The 21,590-nt window shown below is 45.3% G+C and overlaps 1 protein-coding gene across 1 annotated transcript in view; it reads left to right on the top strand.

Moving 5' to 3' along the window:
- The first annotated feature begins 4,275 nt into the window (after positions 1 to 4,275).
- The window catches only part of PID1 (phosphotyrosine interaction domain containing 1), an 84,730-nt gene continuing 67,415 nt past the window's right edge, over positions 4,276 to 21,590 (top strand). Inside the window, exon 1 of the mRNA XM_054282698.1 lies at positions 4,276 to 4,313. Coding sequence (XP_054138673.1) covers positions 4,284 to 4,313 — 30 coding nt within the window. The 5' untranslated portion in view covers positions 4,276 to 4,283. The remainder of the gene's footprint in view (positions 4,314 to 21,590) is intronic.

Genomic DNA, 21,590 nt, shown 5'->3' with positions numbered 1-21,590 from the left:
ACCACCTTTGGTGGAGCTGCACTCCTATGTCTGCATAATCATCTCTATGCACCTACACAATCAAAATGAAAATGATTACTAAATAACATTAGGGATTATACAGTAAGCAGGGATGTAAATAAATGTCCCTTTCAAAATATCAAAACACAATACTGAAAGGAAATCGACGGCCTTTGAAGATAATGTGGTCTGTACTTTGCCAGTATTTTAATGAAACATTCTTACTGTGAATTGCTGCTGGTTTAACAGTGACCGTGCCTGAGGAGATCCCTGGCAAGGAATCAGAACCAGACCTTTAGATGCTGCTGCTCCCAGCAGAGGGTGTGTCTGTCACCACATGTACATTGAAGTTGTTTCTCAATAGCCTCTGAACTCTGCAAATGATTGAGACCCCTCAAAGCCCAGGTTTCTGCTGGCAGTGTTTGCAAACTGCCAGTGCTCTGATGCTGCCCCTGGCTGCCCTTGCCTGCATCCCATGGCTGGCTGTGGTGCTGGTGCTGTGTCCTCCCCAGGTAATGCCCTCGCTGCAGCTCCCCCAGGCCCAGACTCCAAAGTGTGCACCCTGCCATGGGAATTGGAAATCTCCAACTTGGGTGTTGTCTCTGCCATATTTATGTGACATGAAGTTGAGGCCATGCCATCCTATCCATCTTTGTCATCTGCATGAGATGAAGTTCTACATAAAAATACATTTATTTTTATCTTGAATGTTAAAATGTAATTGTTGTCAGAAAAACCAGTTTGGATTGCTTGGATAGTGTATTTTGGGTTGCTTAGGCACCAAGAATTTTTTCAGAAAAATATTGGAAAGCTCAGATGAGGTGTCTGGTGCCATCTATGCAGGGTAGTAGCTGCATTTCTTCGGGTGATTTGACAAAGTTTTTAAGAGTAACAAGTGTATTTAGATTTTGGAAGTATGCTATTAATTACAGTCCTTTACAGACCATTAAATTTGCTAATTAGGCAGACTTACTCTACAAAAGCAAATACAAGGTAAAATGAATTAATAATAAAAAAAGGGATGTGTTTAATGAGTTCTGTATGCTTTGTAAACTTGCATAATCAAAAAGAGGATCTTGGAAACAGAACTTGCAAAGTCTGCAAAATATTTGGGGAAGCAGCATTTAAATAACTGAATGACTCTTCTAGTTGTGTTTCAGTGAGAAATAAGTGCTCCTAAAGCTAAATTAAGCTTTTGAAGTCAAATAATTTAATGGGATCAGCAAATGGATGAGTTTAGTTAATTAAAAAGGCAATGCTATAGTTAAAACCAAAATAATTTCTTTTTCTTTTCAAATGCAGAGGAGCTACGTTGCTATAAAAACCTTAAATAAAATCATCCTTATTAGAGGATGAGATGGTGCAAAAGGAAGACAAACCCAATAACTAGAAGCCATTAAAAGACAAAAAAATATCCTGGAGTCACAGGAAATGCTTCAGATTTACTATCTGAATAAAAGTGAAATTGGTCCTAATGCATCCAATACTTCCTTTTGAAATGCAAGATCTTCCCTGGCTCCAGTATTTCTGTCCTGTGAGCACTGAAAGGAAGGAGACTGAGAGAAGTGGGACCAACCTGTCTAATGTATTGCAGTCTTTGAAAAGAATTGTCTTAACTCATTCTGAGAAGAGAAACTCCACAATTTGGCACAGTAAAAGGAAAATTAATAGAAAAAAACCCCTGTATCTTCTTACAGGCACATTCTGGAACACAGTACATCCTGGAAATAGGAATTCACACTATTTATTTAAGTGAAAGATCTCTGACTGGCTTGTAGCAGGACCTTACCTAATGCAGAACAGCTTAAATACCAAATAAAGAATGATGCTTGGATTAAAATATTAGAAAGTCTAGGTAGAAATGACCTAATCTTAGTGACATGAACTCACCCAAGTTTAATGAATCATTTCCTGAGCTGGGCTCTGGCTGGTGCCTGACCACCCCAGCAGCACCTGGCCCAGCTGAAAATCAAGTGTCCTGCAGAGGTGTTGTGGGGCATGAACAAAAAGGCAAATCAGCTGAATTTCCTGAGACAGCCCATGGTGCAGAGCACACCTGAAGACTATACCAACATGAGCAGAAGGGCTCTCATCCCCATAGTGCCACTTTGCTGCCTTGGTGAGGATGATGGTGGGGCTCAGGGATCACAGATTGCTTTCTAATCAACCAGGTGGATTTAAAAAATTTGCAGCTGAGCTGCTCCTCCCCGTGTATGAGCATATTCCTACCTTCTCATACAACTAAAGCCTGAAGCTTACAGTATTCATTTTCTCTTGTTTTCATATCCTTTTTTGAAATTAAGTAATTAATTTGTTCTCATAATGTGCTACCCATTTCGTAGCAAATGCAAATTTCCCTCCCCAATTGTTTTAGTTTGTATAAAAGTCATGTAAACCAAGAGAGAAGCAGCCTCCAGCCCCAGGGTTGGTTTCCTGCTAATTTCAGATCCTGAACTTCCTTTGTGTGCCCTGCTGCTGACAGCCTGGGTTGTGCCAGCTCCTAGCTGGTTCAGGAAATGGTGGTGGGTGGATTTATCCATATGGGAAGGGTCAATGAAATTGCTCCAGAGCTCACTTGAGGAAGAGTGAGGCTTTTAGAAAAGGCCCTCGTGCAGCAGTGTAGGCACCAGTTGAAACAAACAATGGTGTGACAGGGACATGGTGTTCGGAAAGAACTCTAGTGGGCATCTCAGCCAGAAGCTGGTGCAGAATTAGTGCTTCACTTCTTGGAGGGGAAGGAAAGGGCTGATGCATCAGGAAATGGAGATGCAACACCTGAATTGCTTTAATCAGGCCATCACTGCCCAGGGACAAACTGGTGGAATCTTTCCAGAAACAATCTAAAAGTTCATGTTCATTGTGTCTTGCTCTGATCACATCCAGCCTCAGCTGGATCCTGCAATGTGTCTCCAGGTGTTGGTCCTTGAGATGGATCCTGTGGCAGAGCTGCCCTGCCAAAGGTCATGGTTTGTCCACAGGTGAGCCTGATGCCTGTTGTTTTGAGAAGATTCCCGTCAGTACTGCTTTTCCTTGCTATTTAAAACACTGACACAGAAAGGATGCCCTGTGTCCCCAGGGTCACACACCCACCATGTGTTGGAGCCTGGCTTGCAGCCTGTGGGATGTGGTGGTCAATGCTCAGGACAAGTATGACATGGGCTCCCCTGGGTTGTTAACAAATCCTTCTGCATCCAAGCATGAGGCATTACCCAGGCAGCCTCCGGTGAGCAGGGAGGGCCGGGGGGCAGCTTTTGTGTCTGGAGAAAATGTTCCTTGGTGCAGCTTTGGAACCTGCAGACACTTTGCTTTTCTCTGGCATTTCTGGCCTCCTCGGGGAAGAGCAGTGCCTGCAGACCTCTAGAGTGTGTATGTCTATCCTTGTGGATGTCGGGGCGCAGCTGGGATGCCCAACACCATGAAACAGCTGAATGTGGCCTTGATGCTGGTTTGGTGCTGGCCCCTCGGGGACCACCCCGGCGCCGACCGGGCAGAGGGGATCCTGCCCCCAGCTGGCGGCTCCCTGTGACCCCGCACGGCGAGCAGCAGCGGCCTTACAGAGCTCTGACACCTCCTACGTGCTTGGCAGCAGCTTGAGCCACCTGCAGAACCGGAGGACAAAGTTTCAGCTGTGGTGAGGCAGCGTCCCATGGGGAAGGCTCCTCTGACGGGGGGCACCCTCCCAGGCAGCGCACAGCGAACGCCATGAGGAAACCGGCACCGCTGCCCCAGAGGCCGTGAGGGGCCGGAACACTCCGGGCTGTGGCAGCAGCTGGGGGAGGCGCTGTCCCGGTCAGCACAGGCATCCAGGTGGGATGCTTGCCGTGCCACGGGGGATGGAAGCCGTGCTCGGGTGGTGCCTTGCCCAGGTGGGACGGATGCTGTGCCCAGGCAGGATGGATGCCATGCCCGGGGAATGAATGCCGTGCCCAGATAGGACAGATGCCGTGCCCGGAAAATGAATGCCGTGCCCAGGTGAGACGGATGCTGTACCCGAGGGATGGATGCCGTGCCCAGTAGGACAGATACCATGCCCGGGGGATGGTTGCCGTGCCCAGGGGATGGATGCCGTGCCCAGGTAGGACAGATGCCGTGCCCAGGGGATGGATGCCGTGCCCAGGGGATGGTTGCCGAGTCCGGGGGTGCCGTGCTCGAGGACCGGCGCTGCCGGGCGGGTCCGCGCGTGGCCCCCACGCGTGGGCGGGACGGGGCGGGGCGGGGCGGGGCGCGCGCCCGCAGAGAGCCGCGCGCGGCCCCGCTCGGCAGCGCCTCCCGGCCGCGGCACCATGTGGCAGCCGGCCACGGAGCGGCTGCAGGTAGGGGGGCGGCCGGGCTCCGAGCCTCGGGGGCGGCGGAGCCGCGCGGCTCCGGGGCGGCGGCGGGACCGGCGGAGCATCACCCCCGTACCGGGAGTTCGCGACAACTTCTCCCCCCGCCGGCGCGGAGGGCGGGCGTGCGGGGACGCGGGACACGCGCGCACACGCAGTGCGGGGCCGCTGCCCCGGCGGCATCCCGGGTGTCGCTGCTCGTCTGCTCCGGCGCTCCCGGCGGAGTTGGGTGCCGGCCGCGGGGCTCGGCGGCGGACGCGGCGCTCGGGGGCTTCTCCGGCGCCGCTCGGGTGAGGGGCACCCCGGGCCGGCCCTGCCTGACCCGCGGCAGCGGGAGGGTCCCTCGGAGCGGTGCGCGGGGGATGCGGAGCCCCGTGGGAGTCCTTTGGCACCCCCACGGCCGGAGGTCGGGATGTGTCAGGGTCACCGGGGTACCCCCTTGCCGCACCCTCCGGCGGCGGTCCGGTGTGCGGTGCGGCTCTGCCATTGTTCGTGTGGCTTGTGTGCGTGTTGCATAGTCCGGGGAAATCCGAGACAGGCAGAGAGTGAGATGAAATAAAACTCACTTTGTAGTTCCACTGCGTCAGTTTCGTGTAGTTTTCCAGGGCAAGTGTCGAGTGAGAGAGAATTGGATATCTCGGAGAAGAATCAATGGGCACAGCAGATGACAAGAAAAGGTTATTACTACTTTTGCAATTCAAAATGGGAATTTACTTTGAGATCATCAAGCAGAAAATCCAACAGTTCGATTTGAGTTGGTAGTAGAGCCAAGCTGAGAGATCTGTGAGCTTTAATCTTCACCAGCCAGTAATGGGAATAATTCCTGGTCTGAAAAACCCGTACTTTTCTCTACAATGAAAAGCTTGATTTTTAGTGGATAGAAATGAGGTACCACATACATAGTTGATGGATTCCAGGGTAAAACTATGTGTGCTTATTATTAGTTATTTCTTTCCCTGTGTTAGTCAGAAACCTCTCTGCTAGACAAGTGGCAGGATGCCCTGAGTGAAAGAGTTAATGATCTTGGGTTCTGTGGAGGCAGGGGTTCCCTGGGGAGATGCAGGGGACAGACCTCAGGTGAGGCTGCACCCGGTGGCTGGTGACAAAGAAGGTGAGGGAAGGAGAAAGGGAAAGCCTAGGTTAGTAGTCTGTGCTGGTGTGGATTGTACAGAATGGCTTTGTGTCCCCTTGTGGAATTGTTCAAATAACAAGGTGCTGTTATGACAAATATCTGATACTGTCTACAAGAGCATGCATGGCTAAAGAGAACCAAATGCTTGTGTTTTGCAAAATAAGCTTGTAACCTTGTTTAGCCTTGTTTAGCTGTATCCTGTGTGCTGTTAGGGGTCTGGCTTTAGGGAGTGGGAGGGAATGGCTCTGTGCTGTGGGGAACCAGGGCTGTAAGGAGGGGAAATGATTTATCATGGGGCTCCTCACTTACCTGTTGCAGCAGAACCCAAGCCAATAGCAAGGGGAGCCTGTGCTCCTCCCTGCTCTTGAAAGGGAGCCACAAGCACCAAAGTTCTCAGCAGTGGCCACTAACTTTGTGCAAATCTACTTTGGTTGCCTCTGGCTGAAGTCTCCAGACATCCTGAACTGATCAAAATGCTGAATGTCTGTAAATGCACTTTTTGCCAACAGGAGTTTCTGGGGGAGTGCATGAATAACTGTAGATGCTCTAAAAAATAAAGAAATCAGGGGCACTCAAAATTGCAGAATTAAAGGATGCTTTGGACTTGTGCTAGCTTCTGAAATGGGGAGAAGGCCTTGGAAAAGTCATAGGAAGCCCATAATAATTCTGTGTTCACACAAGGGGCTAAATGACAATGTAGTGGTTTGTGGACAAAATGAATGCAGTGAGGGGAAGGATGCTGGTGTAACTAGGATGATATCCTGTAGCTGAAAGCTTAATCCTAATCCATATATATATGAGCTAAAGTTACATGGGTGATAAACTACCTCATAACCCCAAACCCTCTGAATTTTTTTTTTTCCCCCCAGAAAACCCTTGAAGCCTGGTACTTTCAAGTAGTCTGATCTCCCCTTGACATGTTGTGAATCATCAGCCTGGCCAGAACTGCTGGCAGTTCTCTATAAATGCATCTTTTTCCCCTTCTTCCTCCCCCTCAACATCTTAATTTTGTTTCAGGTGTCCCATGTTGCTCTCTTTGTCCCAGGCTCCCTCCCTCCCGGCACGTAACTGCTGTGAAACAAATATTGGTGCTGTGGGGGTGTTGAAGCAGAGGGTGTTGAACCCTCTGCTTGTCCTTGGCATCACTAGCTCTCTTTGGCTGACAAGCAAGTGTTGTGAGGCTCTGGGTGTGGGATTTTGGTTGTAGCAGAGTGGTTTGTGGTCACTGGGTAGAGTAGATGACGTCTTATGGTCTCTATTAATGTATTCTAGGATTACAGTTATGGCAAGTCACTACTGCAGGATATTTAGGGGATGTATAATGGCAGATACAGCCCTGTCTTTTACATCAGGCTGAAGTATGGGTGCAGGAAATGTGGAGCTGGCCCAGCTTTCTTGATGTTCTAATGTGTGCATGGTATGTGACTTAGTTTTGACACAGACGTATCTTGTGTCAATATCCAGCTGTGGGGAAGTGCAGGACTGTTGTTAGTCCGTGGTGTAGCTCTGTACTAAGTAAAACGGCAAAGAAAATATTTTCATCTCTCAGAATATTTCTTTTGGCCTGGTTCACTAAGGGAAAGTATGAACTGCCTTTGGAAGTGGATGCCTGTTGGTACGGGTCGGTCCTGCCCTCAGAGCTAAGGCAAGCTGTGTGTATTTAACTGAAATGGCAGTGGCCATCGCAGTGTGAAGGCTCCTGTCATGTTCTGACCAGCTGTGCCATGGTCCTCAATTGCTCATGGACCTCAATTGCTCATGGACCTCCTTTCCCAGTCCCACTCAAAGGATGACAAGACTGCACATTCCTGGTCTGCTGCCGTTCACGCAAAATCTCCTTCTGTTCCAAATGTGCTCAGTCCTGTCAAGTTTCATAGTTTGTGCTGAAGTTTTTGGCATTGACTGGATGGTACAATTCCAGTAGTGAGGTCAGCAGCAAAGCTCACGCATACGCAATAGGAATGAAGTGTCATCAGCAGCTGGGTTACAGAACACTGTGAGCTGGGGCATGAGCTGGACTTGTCCCCCCTGCTGTTGTAGCCATTTGCTGCTGAAAGCTTCATCTGCTGCTGAAATGTGCCCCCCTTCCCAGAGCCTTGGTTTCTGGCTTTGCTGGAATAAGCTTGTTTTTTAATTTGGGTTTGTTTTTTGTTTTATTTTGTTTTTGTCAGCCTGTCTCTACTTCCCTCTGATGGAAGCTTTTCCTATTATGCTGCCGTTTAATGAAGAAGCCTCTCTGTTTCTGGAAGATATGTAGAATTGAATTAAATGGATTAGAAGAATAACCTAGAAAATGTAGATATTGAGGTTTCTTCTTGAAAATATAATGCAGCAAAGCCTGCTTTTGCTTTTTCTTTCCCTTCACTCTTTATGATTCTTTCACCTATAGCAGCATTGAAGTTTCGTCTATTTTCTCCAAAGTTAGTGGGACAGGCAGTTACATGTGAAATCGTACATCTGGGATGTTGCAGGAATATACCACAGGGATCAGCGAGTCTCTGATGTGGTAAGAAGATGATGATTTTGCAGGTAATACAGGATTAGCATTATTCACACTTAAGAGAGATGATCTGGGACTGTATCTGTTTGTGAGACTTTTTTGCTTCTAATTTCTGTGGTGGCATTCCTGGCTTGTGTTCGGTAAAGTGCAGGCGAGCATATGGAACATGTGTGTACCTCCCAGTCTTCTCTGGAGCAGCAGCCAAGGTTGCTTCAGGTATTTAAAGGTCATTCCCCCTGCTGGGAATGCAGACACTCCAGTCCTGAGCTCACTGTACCTGCCTGATCTGATTGCCTTGCTGTGTTTGCAGCAGACCTTATCAATGTTATAAGCAGTGAACACTGATTTGTGGCTTGATGCTTGTGGCAGTGGCGCTTGTTGAAATGATGCCAAAAATATTGTGAAATCTTTCTTTAAAACTATTTCTAAATGTTCTTCTGTGTCTGGTTCAGCAGCCCTTGGCAGCACAGCTGGGGTTTTGGAGCTGATGGTCTCAGTGATGCTCCTGTGAGGACTCTGAAGTGGTGTTTGGAAACAAGCAAGGTGTTCTCACAGCCTGAGAGGTGGCTGCTATTTGCTCTGTAACCTAATTTTTTCTGGAAGCTTGATGCCAGACATTGTTTCTAGATAATAAATCCCAGTGGGTCCATAGTTTCCGAGGCTGTGCTGTTTATAAGCCCTGCTTGCAAGTTTTGCTGCTTCTCTTGACATGTGTGGGTAACAGAGATCACCATGTTCAAACAGCTTTTCCCCCAGAGCGGCGGTGCTGTGTTGCCAAATGTCCCTGAACTGAGCCATGCTCATGAGCCATCTTTTTGGAGAAAGTCTCACTCTGCTTCTGTGGGTGGGCTCAGATGGGTGAGGAGGGGAAGAGGGGAACAGGCAGGGGTGCTGTGTCATGGAGCTTTGGGCTGGACACTGCTTGGCTTCATACAGGCATGCAGATGGCCAAGTGTTCACAGTAGGACTTCAGTGATTCTCTGTCTGCTCATCTGGAAGTTCAGTATTCTGATTGAAACCCACAGTTTGGGGCCATTTGTGGGCAAGGATTTAATAATGGATGGCTGTAGTGTATTGTTAGAATTTATTTCTTTCATAAAGCTCCACATCTCTCCTAATGTGCTGTGAAATACTGTGCAGGAGAGCTGTGTGTGGGCAAGATGAGATGAAGTGCAGAAGGTGATGAAGGGCAGGGAGTTTCAAGTCCTTTACTGGGGCAGGTTGGATTTCCTGAACCCCAGGATTTAATTCTTCCATCATGTAACTTGTGTAGGTCCTCTGAAATCCATGAGAAATAAGATTGTGTAAGGTTGCTTTGCCGCAGTCTTTGAGTGGCTGCTATAGTATATTTCCACATCTTTATGAACAGTAAAACAACAGTGCAGCTGTTAATGGAAGGGAAAAATTGAAAGCAGCAGTATTGGGTTGTTGCTGCTCACCTTTGGGCTGGGCTCTGTTATCCAAGGCTTCATAAACATATTCCTTTTTTTACAGGAATTTGTTAATATATCTGTAGCCTTGCACCTTCAATCTACTTTTAAATTTTGCGATTGTAGACTGTTGCTAATTTCATGTATATTACATGCATCCACTACCACTAGTATACACATCAATTGCCTTTCATGTATCAGGAGCATTGAAAAGATTTTTCACTAAAGAGAAGTGGGCTCTGGGTAGACCTACACATGTGTGATGGTTTCTGATCACAGCCACTGTGGTTTGGTGACATGTTTGCATGTGTTCAGCTGTAATGTGGTTTTAGGTGCTATTGGTGCTTTCAAAATGAGCTTCTAATCCTTTTCAGTGTTCACTTGCATATGTGTGTTAAAAATAACAGCATACAGTCAGTTAAAACAATAGTTTTCCAATTTTTAAAGCATGTGAAAAGCCTTTCTAAGCCAAACACAAGCTAGCTGTAAGCACACAAACAGCTGTCTAGGCAGAAACTCCTGCAAGACATGTATAGCAGGACTGATACTACTACCGAACTCTGGTTTCATTAAATATTATGTCAGAAGGAAAAAATGGTAAGTATTTGAAATTTAAGCCTGAGTCATGTGGCTGCAAATGTCTGAAGTCTTACAGCCCGGTGTTTTGGCACTATATGGCTTCAGGATATCTTTCAAGGCATCAGAGTTTTGCACTCGTTTGCTGCTATGACTTTACAGCAGTCAGGAATCTTTAAAACAGAGCCCTGTGATTCCAGGAGGCTCATCTGGCACCACTTAGCTCAGGCAGTTCCTTTCTTTCTACATTATTTATTCTTTGTAGAAAATGAATGTCTCTGGAAAAATGTTAATTTTGGGAAGCATTCTATGACCAAAAGAAAATCAAAATCAATGAGAGCTTTGTGGAAAGCCCCCTGGGAAACGATCTTCAGGGTTCACTTATAGTGTAATACTAGTTTCTGTTTATGAAAGTGCCAGCCTGTTTGATGACCAAGACAAAAATTTAAGCACTGATTTCCTTGAAGAAAGGCAAGCTAAATACTTCAGTCTACTTCAGAATTTTAAGTGCCTGCTTCAGATTTTGTGTGTCCCTGGTGTCATCCAGCAGGACAGGACAGGACAGTTAGCAGTGGTGTCTCAGACATTTCCTTCCAGGCATGGCTGTGTTCTCTGCAGACATGCCTTGGGTTGCTGCTGAGGTGTTGGGCTAGGTGTCCTCACCCTTAGAGCACTACTGTGTTTTGATGTATCTCTGTGCAGGCAAGAGGAGAGTGATTACCCAGAGACAGGTAAATGTGTAGCTGAAAAGTCCCTTTAAGCAATGTTTAGTACTTACAGTACTTTTTCCCCCATAGTGCTTTCATATATAGGAATTAAACTTAATTGTATTTCATATAATAGCTGGAAGAGTTACAGGTGACAGTGTTAAGTCTTCTGAGCTGTTTCTAAATAAGTGTATCAGGACTCTTTGACCAAAGACATTAAATGTGAATGATTGTACAAGTGTCCTGAGAAGACCTAATGTAGCATTTCATGATTTGTTTTTCCTGCTGACACCCTGGAAATATGGAGTGCACGTATAAATCTTTGCACAGAATCTGAAGGAAAAAAGAAAAGTTGTGTATTGCCAGTATTTAATTTTCTTTTAATGATGTTGCCTCTACAAAATTACACATAGCCTCAGAATGACTAAGTCGGTCTGGTAGCACTGACGCCTTGGCAGTTTGGTGACGACTTCAGAAGTGTTGGTCTTTGAAAAGCCTCCATAAGTGTTTTCATTGGGACCATTTAAATAAATGTCCCTTTCACAGATTAATGGCTGGTTTTGCTTCCAGGCAATGTGGGCAGGAGCATTTCTAACCTGAGTTGCTGCTGGTGAGTTTTGCTGACGGAGCTGTGCTGTGACCACAGTGCTGTTTGGGACAGCACCGGGGCTGTCGGAGTCCTTGCACTGTCACCCTTTGTGGCCTTGGTCTGTGTTATGCCAGACAATTTTCAAATGTCTCCTCACATGAAAACACTTTCTCCAGATATATTTGATGGGAGCTGCCAAGAACACTGAGAGCAGATAGAAATGTAATTAAGTGTCCTGATGCTCAGATTTGTGGCCACCTCTTTCTTCCCAAGCCAAGCTCCCTCTGGTTTGAGAGATGGTTGTTCCATACATCTCATGTGAAGCTTGCAGGATGACCCCAGAGAAAGTTTACAAGTCTTCAGCTGGCTGTATTCAGCTTTGTTCAAGGCCAGGCTTTTCCAGACAGTGTTTTACCTGGTGGGCTGTGCTCTTGTGAAATCTTACCCACTCACTGAGTGTCTGGAGAGAAGAACTGATGTTCAGTCTGGTCCCACTGGTGAAGTCACTGCTTTGAAGCTCTTGCAGTGGGATCTGATCCAAACTTCACTGGGGTCAGTACCAACCCTGAGCCTCAAGAGCAGGGCAGGAAACCCATCCATTGGACTCTTGCAGGAGATTCAGAGGGATTGTATAGTCTCATTTAAAATGAAAAGTTGTCTCTGCTGTGGAGCTTCTTGAGTAATTCTGCTGCCTGGAAGGCAGGATAAGAGGAGTTTGGGATCTGTGAGGGGCCAAGACATTGTGATTGTGGCAACATCAAAAACACCATCTGAACCTGCAAGTTTCTATCTCTCCTTTCCTTCCCTTCCCTGAGTCTGGATGTTGAGGAACAGGAGGGAGGGTTGGATGCAACATTCCTTCTCTGAATGGCTACAGGGAGAGGCTCTCCAGAGTGACTCTCAGCTGCTCTGTGGCTTTCCTCAAAAGCTGGGGACCAGCTTTCCTGCTGTCAGGATTAATCTGTGCTTTCTGAACTGATCATGGTGACACTGACCTGAAAATGGTAGTTTCTTGGGGAGAGAAATCATCCTTCCCTCCTTTCCTGTCATTCTGCTTAAGAAAAACAGGCAAACTAAATATCTGTTATTATTCATCAAAACTGTCCCATCCAAATTAGTATGCTGAACTTGGTTTCTAGTGTTGTGTTATGGAATTCTGTCCTTGGTTCTCTAGTATTCCCTTCTGCTGGGGAGAGGAGCACTGGGAATTGTATTATGGTGTGCTGGTTATTCTGGCTTTGACTCTGAGCTGGAGAGTGAAAAGACAAGCAGCAAAATTGTTAGAAAAAAAATACATCAGACTTCGAAAACAGTGTTTTAATCCTTTTCCCTCTCATTTGAGGCTATTTATTTAACCAAACCTTTTGCAAATTTTAGCTTTTCCATGTGGCATTTATTATATTTTTTCTGGTTTTTGACCAGAAAAGTACCTTTTGGAACTTGAGCAAACACCAGTTGGCAGCTCCCTGAGCTGCCTGGTTGTCAGGGAATAGTGTGGACCTCTGTCCCAGCTCGCTGCACAGTGTGTCAGCAGAAGACAGCAGTGAATTTTTTTCATCTTTCAGAAACTTGTCAGCTTAAGCATTTTTCTTTTTTCCCTAGTCCATGGGAATTTTCTGTGCCTGACTATAAATTTGAATCAGAAAATGTAGAAGCTTGAATCCTGTCCCAGTGCTTTTAAGAAGGAGCCCATACAGCTCAGATCTGTACAGGCTTCAGTTTTCACAGCTGTGCTCTGTTGTTTGGATTAGAATTAGAAGGAAGGATATTTTGAAAATTTTATGTCGGCCTCTTGATAGTGTGGCTGAAAGGCCCTATTGAGCTTGGTACTGTGTGTTTGAGAAAATCTTGATAGTAAAGACAGCTTTGGTGCCTCCTGCTAGAGCAGAGTGCTGGAGGGATGTGCAGTGCTGCTGAGGAGTGCTGGGTTCTTGCTTTTCCTGGTAGGTAACAAAGAAAAAACCCATCAGTGATTTCTGAGACACCCAAAGCCCTGAGATCCTCCAGCCAAGGATAAGGCATAGGGACTGGCCAGGCCTTGAGCCAGGGTTCAGGTTCAGCCTTGCTGCTCTGGAACTGTGGATTTGTGGTCCTGGCTGTGCTCAGGCTGTGCTGTGCTGCCATCAGCAGTGCTCCTGTTGGGATAATGAGGGAGGTGGAACCCTCTCTGTGACATTCTTGTTGATGGAGCATCGGTGCTGAAGGCTGCAGAAGGGATGTTACTTTCTGAGATTGGACAATTCACTTTGATAAACGAGTGTTAAATAACTCAGATTTAGGCATGCAGCCTCATCTCAGTGCATAGGATAGGCCTTTGAATCCATTAACTTTTATCTTGCCATTTGAGATGGCAATGTAATTTTTCTGTGGTTTATAAGGAATGTTAGGAAGCATTTGTTTGTGACTGACTTGTTTTGATCTGGTGTTTAGAGGCTCTTTTTTCATTAAAGAGCCTGAAGCTTGGTGCTGGGACATGTAACATTTTCAAAGGGCAACGTTTCAATCTTGTACCCCTAAAATACAGAGTTGCTATGGAAGGAGGAGTTGAACAATTTGAAAGGTTGCAGGAGCGCAGATAGGATCTGCTGTTGCCTTTTTCCCACGGGTGGGTGTTGCAATACTCAGTTTTTTTTTCTTGTAGCTGTTGAGGTCGTGTGTGACTCCTTGTACCTGCCCTTCACAGTCCTGCAGCTTCTGGCTTGGGAACAGGACCCAGAGTTCCTGGGATTTAACCCCCTCTGAAGTCTTGGGATTTTGTTTTTCTCAATGTCCATCATGCACAGAGCTCTGATAATTTCCTTGGGGGTGTCCAGTTGGAAGTGGGGCTACCTAGTGTGGGAAATAGCCCTGTCAGAAATATCAGTCTTGCTGCAGGGTCTGCCAAGGCACAGGGCAGCCTGTCTGGGCATTGTGGCCAGCCTGAAAGCCATCTCTAAATGAATGAGATGACTGCCTTTTGTAATCAAGGGTAGTGAAAAGCCCTGGCACTTCAAGACAGTGAAAAATACTCACTTATTCTAGTGATAAATTCTGGTTAGTGCTTATAATTCCTTTCCTGAAGTCATTCTCCCCCATCCTGCTCACATTTAAAATGCTGACAAGTTTCAGGCTGCAGAAGTGGTGGAGCTCATCCCCCTAAGGAAAAGTCACATTTGAAGAGATGCTGAGCTGGAAGTGTGAGCTGAAATGAGTCGTGGACAGATCTTCAACTGGAAAGAGACATTCGGAGCTGCAGCTTAGGGTTTTCACCCCTGTGACTGGACAAGCTTGAGAGGTTTTCTGAGCCTGGGACTGTACTCCAGCAGGGCAGAGCATGGTCCAGCTGTGTGGGGCAGTGAGATCTGTATAGATTAAGATATTTACATGTGTTTGTCAGAAAGACAGAATCTGAGGAGGCTTTGAATGAAGTTAAGTGCTATACATTGATGTAGAACTTCTGAGTGTGGGAGGAGCAGGTCATTAGCTAGGGACTTTAGAGGTCCATGAACAGCCTAGCATGGCTCAGGAGCCACATCTGCAGAAATCTTGCACTGAAATAGCTCACTTCTAGTTAGTTTAAATTACTTTCAGAGTGTATTTATATTGCTTTTTTCAAGTTGAGTTTTTATTTCTCTGTATCAGGAGTTATTTATGCTGCTTACATGATATTTGAAAAATAGCCAGCTGCAGTGTGTGGCACTCACCAGGGAAGTGCCCTTACCTTGTTTAAGTTTTCTGTACTGGGTCTGAAAGTTACAGCCTGACCTTTCATTCCTCTGTTATGGTCTGAGGGTGTTCTTACATGGATGTGGAGCTTCCCAAGATAAACAGAGTGAATGTGGTTTGGCATTTAAATCACTGATGTCGGATCAAGCTAGAGAGTTTTAGAAGCCATTAATGTCTACAAGAGATGTTATTTTGTTCACTTGGTGATAAACTTTGCCCCTGTCTATATGTGGGTTTTGATTTTGGTCCAAATTCAGATTTTTAGAGCATTAGTATAAGTCTAAGTGCCAATACTTATGCCAGTGGAGTTACACTATGTTTCTTTTATTATGACTGAGAAGCAACTTCATGTGTTTCTTTAAAAGCCCAAATGTTACTTGATTTTTTTTTTTAAGAGTAGCTTTATGAGACAAGACTTAATGTCTAAGAGAGCTGAATTAAATGTTTCTGTACTCTCTTTTTGGAAAGAGGGTTGACCTTTTGTTGAGGTCATCCTGGAGCAAGCCCTGATGCTGTTTCGATAAGGGGCTGCTCAGTATCTGCCAGAGGAGCCTCTGTCACACAGCGAGTGCGCCGCCTGCTCATTGGGGCTGGGGGAAACTGCTTTACAGAGCACTTGGGGAAGTGTTGATAACATCACAGTCACCCAGTTGCTTCCCTCTGTTGGGGGAAAAGGGACTGTGTCACAGAAGGGTGGGAGCAGGGCCATGGCAGCTGCCTGGCAGTGGGCTCAGAGCATCACCAGCCCTGGTACTCCACGGTGGCTGCAGCTGCTGCCTGGCACAGCCAGGAGCCTGACACACCTCCAGAGCCTCAGGAAATATTTGCTGGTTTCAGCCAAAACCCGTATTGCTTATTTGTGGATCTGGTTTGTTTTTGAGACCTTTCCTTCTTTTCGCATTTTCTTGTGAAAATGTCACGTATTTGTTTCTTCAAAGGGTGAAAAATACCCACTTTGCTTTTTTATTTTTTTTCAATGTTTCTCAGGAACAAACAAGTGTTTCTTTTCCAGCATCTATCGTTACAAAACTGAAGTTAAAGAGCAGTCTGCCTCATCCTGGGAAAAGAAAGTATTGTTTTCAACATATTCTTGCTCTCAAATCTATACATGTGCAGTCATAGTCTTCCTCATTTCCCAAAAAATCTGTCAGTTTTTAATTTTTTTTTCTTGATTTTTAAACACTTTTCTGGGAGGTTTTTAAATCTGGTCTCCACTGAGCTCTGTAACTTGGTGTTTGCTTTAAAATGACCTTACAGTGCCGTGCCAGCACCATATTTGACTTCCCATGCTGGTTGTAAAGTAACGTAAGTTTGAGGAGTTCTAGATAACAGTGTTAGTCACTGCTAACAATTGCATCTGTGCTGCAGAGCCCTCAGTCCAGAGTGGTTTTTGGCTGTGCAACAGTTTCCAGAAAAGTTAGTCTTTGTAGTATCCCAGTTAGTAGGTCTCATAGGCAGCAGTAGTTTTGTTTAAGGTAGAATTTTATTAAAACCTTGAGTTGGAACTCTCTGGCTAAAGGAGCAGGTAAAGGCTCCCTTTGCAATGCCAGTGGGATGGACTGGCCAGGGAGGGAACAGAGCTGTTGGGAGCTTTCCAGGAGAATTGGGGACTATTTTGTAACAGGAACTGACATAGTGCAATTTGTCCATCTATTGGAGGGGGGGGAGGAATGACTTTCAAGCATATCATCACCTCCTAAATGTAATCAGTTTTACTACTGGGAAGAAGATGGTTTCAGTGCTAGCAATGCCAAGGTGACTGGATCCTGTGTGCTGTATGGGGACATTTCCCTGCTGAGCACAGCTGCCTGCACCAGAGTAACTCTCCTTGCTTTGCCTGGGTGATTTACAATACTTGGCATTGTTGTTGCACTCTTTGGCCCTTCTGATTCTTCCTGAGTATGGGTATGAACTGGGAACAGAGATGGTAAAGTCCAGATCTCCAGTAGAACAGGAAGCTGAGCTGGCAGTGCTCACCATTGTACAGAACTATGCTGTAATCTTGTCCTCTTTAAGTTCTCATGTGTGCAGTAGTTTGTACAGGTCCAGCCTTGGAAAAAGGCTTTGGAAAAAGAATCTGGGGGCAGGTGCCTGCCTGACAGTGCCATGATACTCGGAGACCAGGAGCTGAGGGCTCCATAGTGAGAGTTTGTGCCATAAACACTGTGTGGTGACTTGCTGCTGTGGTTGTTTGAATCCTTACTGCACACTGCCTAAAGATCCTGGGTTTGCTTTAGGAAATACTTACTGCTGTTCTGCTTTGTACACCTGGAGGTCAAAAGGAAATGTGGTTTTTCTAGCTAATCATCTCTTGCCAGCTAATTGTAAGTAAAATAAAAAGGGAAAGCATGGAGTCTGGCCAGTGCTTAGTAACGTCTGAACGAACAAGTCTAATGTGGTGTTGCTTTTCTGACTTTATTGAACTTCTGTGGGAGTTTGAAGTTTTACCCTGAGAAGCTTATCTTCACTTTCACTGTGTAGTTGTTCTTTAGGGTTTCTTTTGATTTTTTTGTTTGTTTGTTTGTTTTTTTTTCTTTCTGTAAAGTAGTGGGTCAATATAAAGAATTACTCAGAACAGTGGGTGTGAGATGGCTAAAAAGAATAATGGTTGTTGCTACCAGCGCTTATATTATAGATACTCCATGGAAGTTAACAGTAAAGGGTCTAATGGGTAGGATGCTCACTTATAGGGGTCATATTTACAAAAATCTGGAATATATATCTCCACACCCAGGCAGTGTTTGCTACTGGAGGGATGTGTCCTCATTTGGATGTGATCCAGGATCAGCAGGGCACTTTGGCTGCTGGGGAGGCTGCCCGCTCCTGCTGTGTCAGTGGGCAGTTTCTTGATTTTTCTTCCTTGACTGTTTTGCCCTCTTCTCCTAGAGCATCCAGACTTTGGATGCTGTGTGTCCATTTGCTGAGATGCTGTATGGACAAAGGCTGGATCCTTGCCTGAGGAGCTGAAGAGTAAAAGGAGAGCAAAATTATTTCAGTTCCCAACATATATGATTCAATTAACATCTTCTTAACCCTGTGTTAATGCCTAACAGCATGGGGTGACTAGTATAAATATTTATTCTTGGTATGTAGCTAGCAGATATGTGGTAGGATTAATGCTAAATTGTTAGTACCCAGTTTAAGTAAAATCAGTTTGTCAGACTGCTTCCTTATGTGTTTTGTTGTTTTGGATTTTTTTTTTAATTGGCAAGAGAATCCACAAACAGGGTTCAGATGGCCAGAGCCTCTAGAATCTCATTATCTTAATTGAAAACTGTCACCCTTTGACATTCATAAATGATTTAGCTGGTACATCATTTAGTCACTGGGGAGAAATGGAATTGAATGTTATAACCATCCTTCACTTCTAGATGCTAATGATAAACTACAGCCCACAGCTCTGAAGAATTAATAGCTCTTGGTTTAGAACAATATTTTTGTATAGTGGAACATCTCAATTCCATTATATTTGGTAACATTTCATTCCAAAATACCTTCACTTAGAAAAAAACTGGAAGGTGCTCAAAGAACATCCTCTAATGTTGCTCTTCAGCTTTTTACACCCTGCAGATGTGTTGCCAGTGATCTGCATCTTCTTTAGAAAAAAATCAGACTGTTTTGTTTATGTTGGCCTTTCCTCATTCACCATAGGAAATAAGTTGTTTAGACAATGTGTGGGGATTAGCTGTGTAATGAACTACCACAGTAAACAAGTAATTAATTCTCATCAAAACATATACTGTGCTCTGTGCCTGGGTTTTATGGTGTCTTCTGGAAAAGAAAATATTTTCCTGTCTAAAAAGCATTTCCTACCCAGTGACTAGCTTGAAAGAAACAGCTTGAAAATGTTTCCTGGCTGGAGGAAAGGATCAGTACATTCAGTTTGCCATTGTGGTTAACATCACTGTGTGTTTTTCTAGCACTTCTTTTCCTCAGTTTTATGTACCTACTGTTAATAAATATAGGTACAGAAATTACAGTCTGTCTGAGCAAACTGACTTGATCTTTTCATTTGCTAATGCTGATGCTGGGGTTTTGCAAAGGATAATCTGAGGATTCCGGCTTGGCTTCGCTCCTGTTTGAGATCACTGTTAAAATATTGAAAAGTTTACTGCTGGATCAGGGGCCAGGGGGCCATGCCTTTTTTTTTTCCCCTTTTCTTTTCCAAGAACTAGATCAGTGGGCAAAATACAGCACTAGTGTATTGAAGGAGACAAGTGGTTGGTCAGTGCTCCTATTGGAGCTCTGTGAGTGGAGTGTGCTTTGGGCAATTGCAAGCTGGAGTTTAGCATGAGATGTTTCGGAGAACAGCCAGTGACAGATAGGTTTTGATGACCAGCTTTTGCCTTTAGAAACAAAAGTGTAGTGTTTATTTCAGGTTCTAAACCAGGTTAGTGAAGAGATGTCAGCAGTACCAGGTACTGTGCAGCTATTTGTTTGCAGAGCTTAAGGTTTTTTATGCTGTTACTTTGGTCCGCAAAGGAAAGGTGGGTTTGGAGATACTGATATTTCCAGAAAATGGGCAATTGAGGCTGGCAAGCACTTATGTCCTCAGGATTTCTGCTCAGCCTCCCTGTTAATTCAGGTTTTTCTGCTGTTGGCTCCTGGCTTTGCCTGTTGCAGCTCTCCATGGGCCAGCATAGGGGCTTTGGGCACTCTGCAGGTGGCGTCTCACTGGCATCACTCCCTCTTAGCAAACTGCCCTGCAAGCTCTCTGATCTACCTGTAACTCAGGAGGATGAAATTATTTCAGATCGTGAGTATCTTCTGAGTTTTCCAGTACTCCTTAGTTGTTTCCAGTCCTGGTGTTTCCCAGCACTGCTCAGCAAGGTTGTGTGTGTGTTTCCTAAGCAGGGGCTTCCTGGGCTGCTCTGCAGCATGGTGGTTTCCTTGAGTGACTTGACGCTGAGGTTTCTGTGTCATTTGGGTGTTGTATCATACTGCAAATGAGTGATTAACTTGTCTGGTTTCTTGCTGATTCCCGGCAGAGCTGTTTGCCTTCTTTCAAATCATGTATCACTTTAGTCTGACCTCCTCCATAGTCTGGCATTTCTGTAGTGCCTCATTTACTATAGATGTGTGATTACATGCGATTTTCTGTCTTAAATTGTTGCTTTTTTAAGAGTTCGGTTTTATCTGTTACTGTTCCAGACAACATCTAAAACTGTGATTGAGGTGTTCAGAAAACTTGGAGGCAAATGAGAAGATGCCTAAATTTATTCACCCCTTGAACTCCTTCAGCTCTGATGGTTTCCATACTAACAGATATGTTGCAACTTTAGGTGATCAGGGGTGAAAGCAAGAACTTAAGGGATGGTGAGCTCTGTGATACCAAAAGCCAGATTAGACAACCCCTGTGTTTTTTCAGTAGCTGTGTTCTCTATCAAAAATAAGTCTGAAATGTTTTCAAAGCCTGGGTACAGAGTGAGACCCATAAATAGATCCTGTAAACCTGCTCTTCTGAATTGCAGAACAATCCTCAGTAGTCGCACCTAAAAATGGTGAGCCATTCATGCTGCTATACTCACATGTGAGTGTACTGCCCTGAAATTATCACAGAACTGGAACTAAAGCAAGCTGAAATGGAAAAGCCATGCCAATGGAAATAATAAAAAGAGGAGTCATGCCCCTAAAAATACTGCAATGTAATTGCTATGAAAATCTGCACGTATTTACAATAACAAAGGTCTCATTTCTGCAAAACTTTGCCATATGCGTATTTTTACATACTCTGAGCAGCCCTCGGTGCTCACAGGCCTGTGCACTGTGAGTAAGGGACTGAGGCCTTGCTGAGTGCTCAGTGTTTCAATGCACATGGATTTTTTCCGGAATTGAAAACATCTTTTATTCCCTGGGCTGAGCTGGCACCGGCACAGGAGGCAGTCTGCTTTATGTTTATCAGGCCGGGAGAAGCCCAGCTCTTGTGAACCAAGAACACCAATGGTAACTTCACTATCTTCCACCCTCTTTTAATCTTTTTTTAAAATGACTTAAATATGGCCATTCAGGGAAGCATTTAATTCTTTAGACGTGGTGAGGAAGGTATTAATGAATTGACAGTGGAGGGTTTAACCTCGTGTCATCCAGAGCTTTGCTGATGGTTGTCCATTGCTGATGCTGTGTGATTTGTTCTGGGAGGGGCTGTGGGAGTGTCCTTGTGTGGACCAGCTCCGAGCATGGAATCCCACCTTGCCAGGCTCTCCATAGCCCTCAGCGCAGTGGGATGCTACCTGTGTGATAGAGCCATTTTGGGGTACCTGCAGAGGATTCACTTGTGGACTTTTTTTGGGGAAACACTGCCCTGTGCTGTCATCTATGTGGAGTATATTCAGAGAGAACAAGAAGCCTGGTCCTGATGCATTCATGAAACTATTCCATTCATGTTAATTAGTTAATTTAAGTTGTGGTGTAGGTATGTAAAAATGGCCTTGGTCATTTTGGGCTTGGCTGAAACGCTCTGATCCAAGGCTATAAATATACCCCTGGCAGTGAGTGAAAGTTGAAGGGTTTTCAGAGGGTCTTCTCAGATGATTCTTTTGCCCATGTGTGGAGAAATGGGGATGTATGAAAGGTTTCTGAGTAGCTGAGGAAAATATAAAAGCCTGTATGGTGTGTTTTACCTTCAG

Source organism: Melozone crissalis, unplaced genomic scaffold, assembly GCF_028551555.1.
Source record: "Melozone crissalis strain CALT ecotype California unplaced genomic scaffold, PUWL_Pcris_2 ptg000034l_1, whole genome shotgun sequence".
Taxonomy (NCBI): domain Eukaryota; kingdom Metazoa; phylum Chordata; class Aves; order Passeriformes; family Passerellidae; genus Melozone; species Melozone crissalis.
The sequence above is the reverse complement of the archived record's forward strand: the minus strand, read 5'-3'. Positions and strand labels throughout refer to the sequence as shown.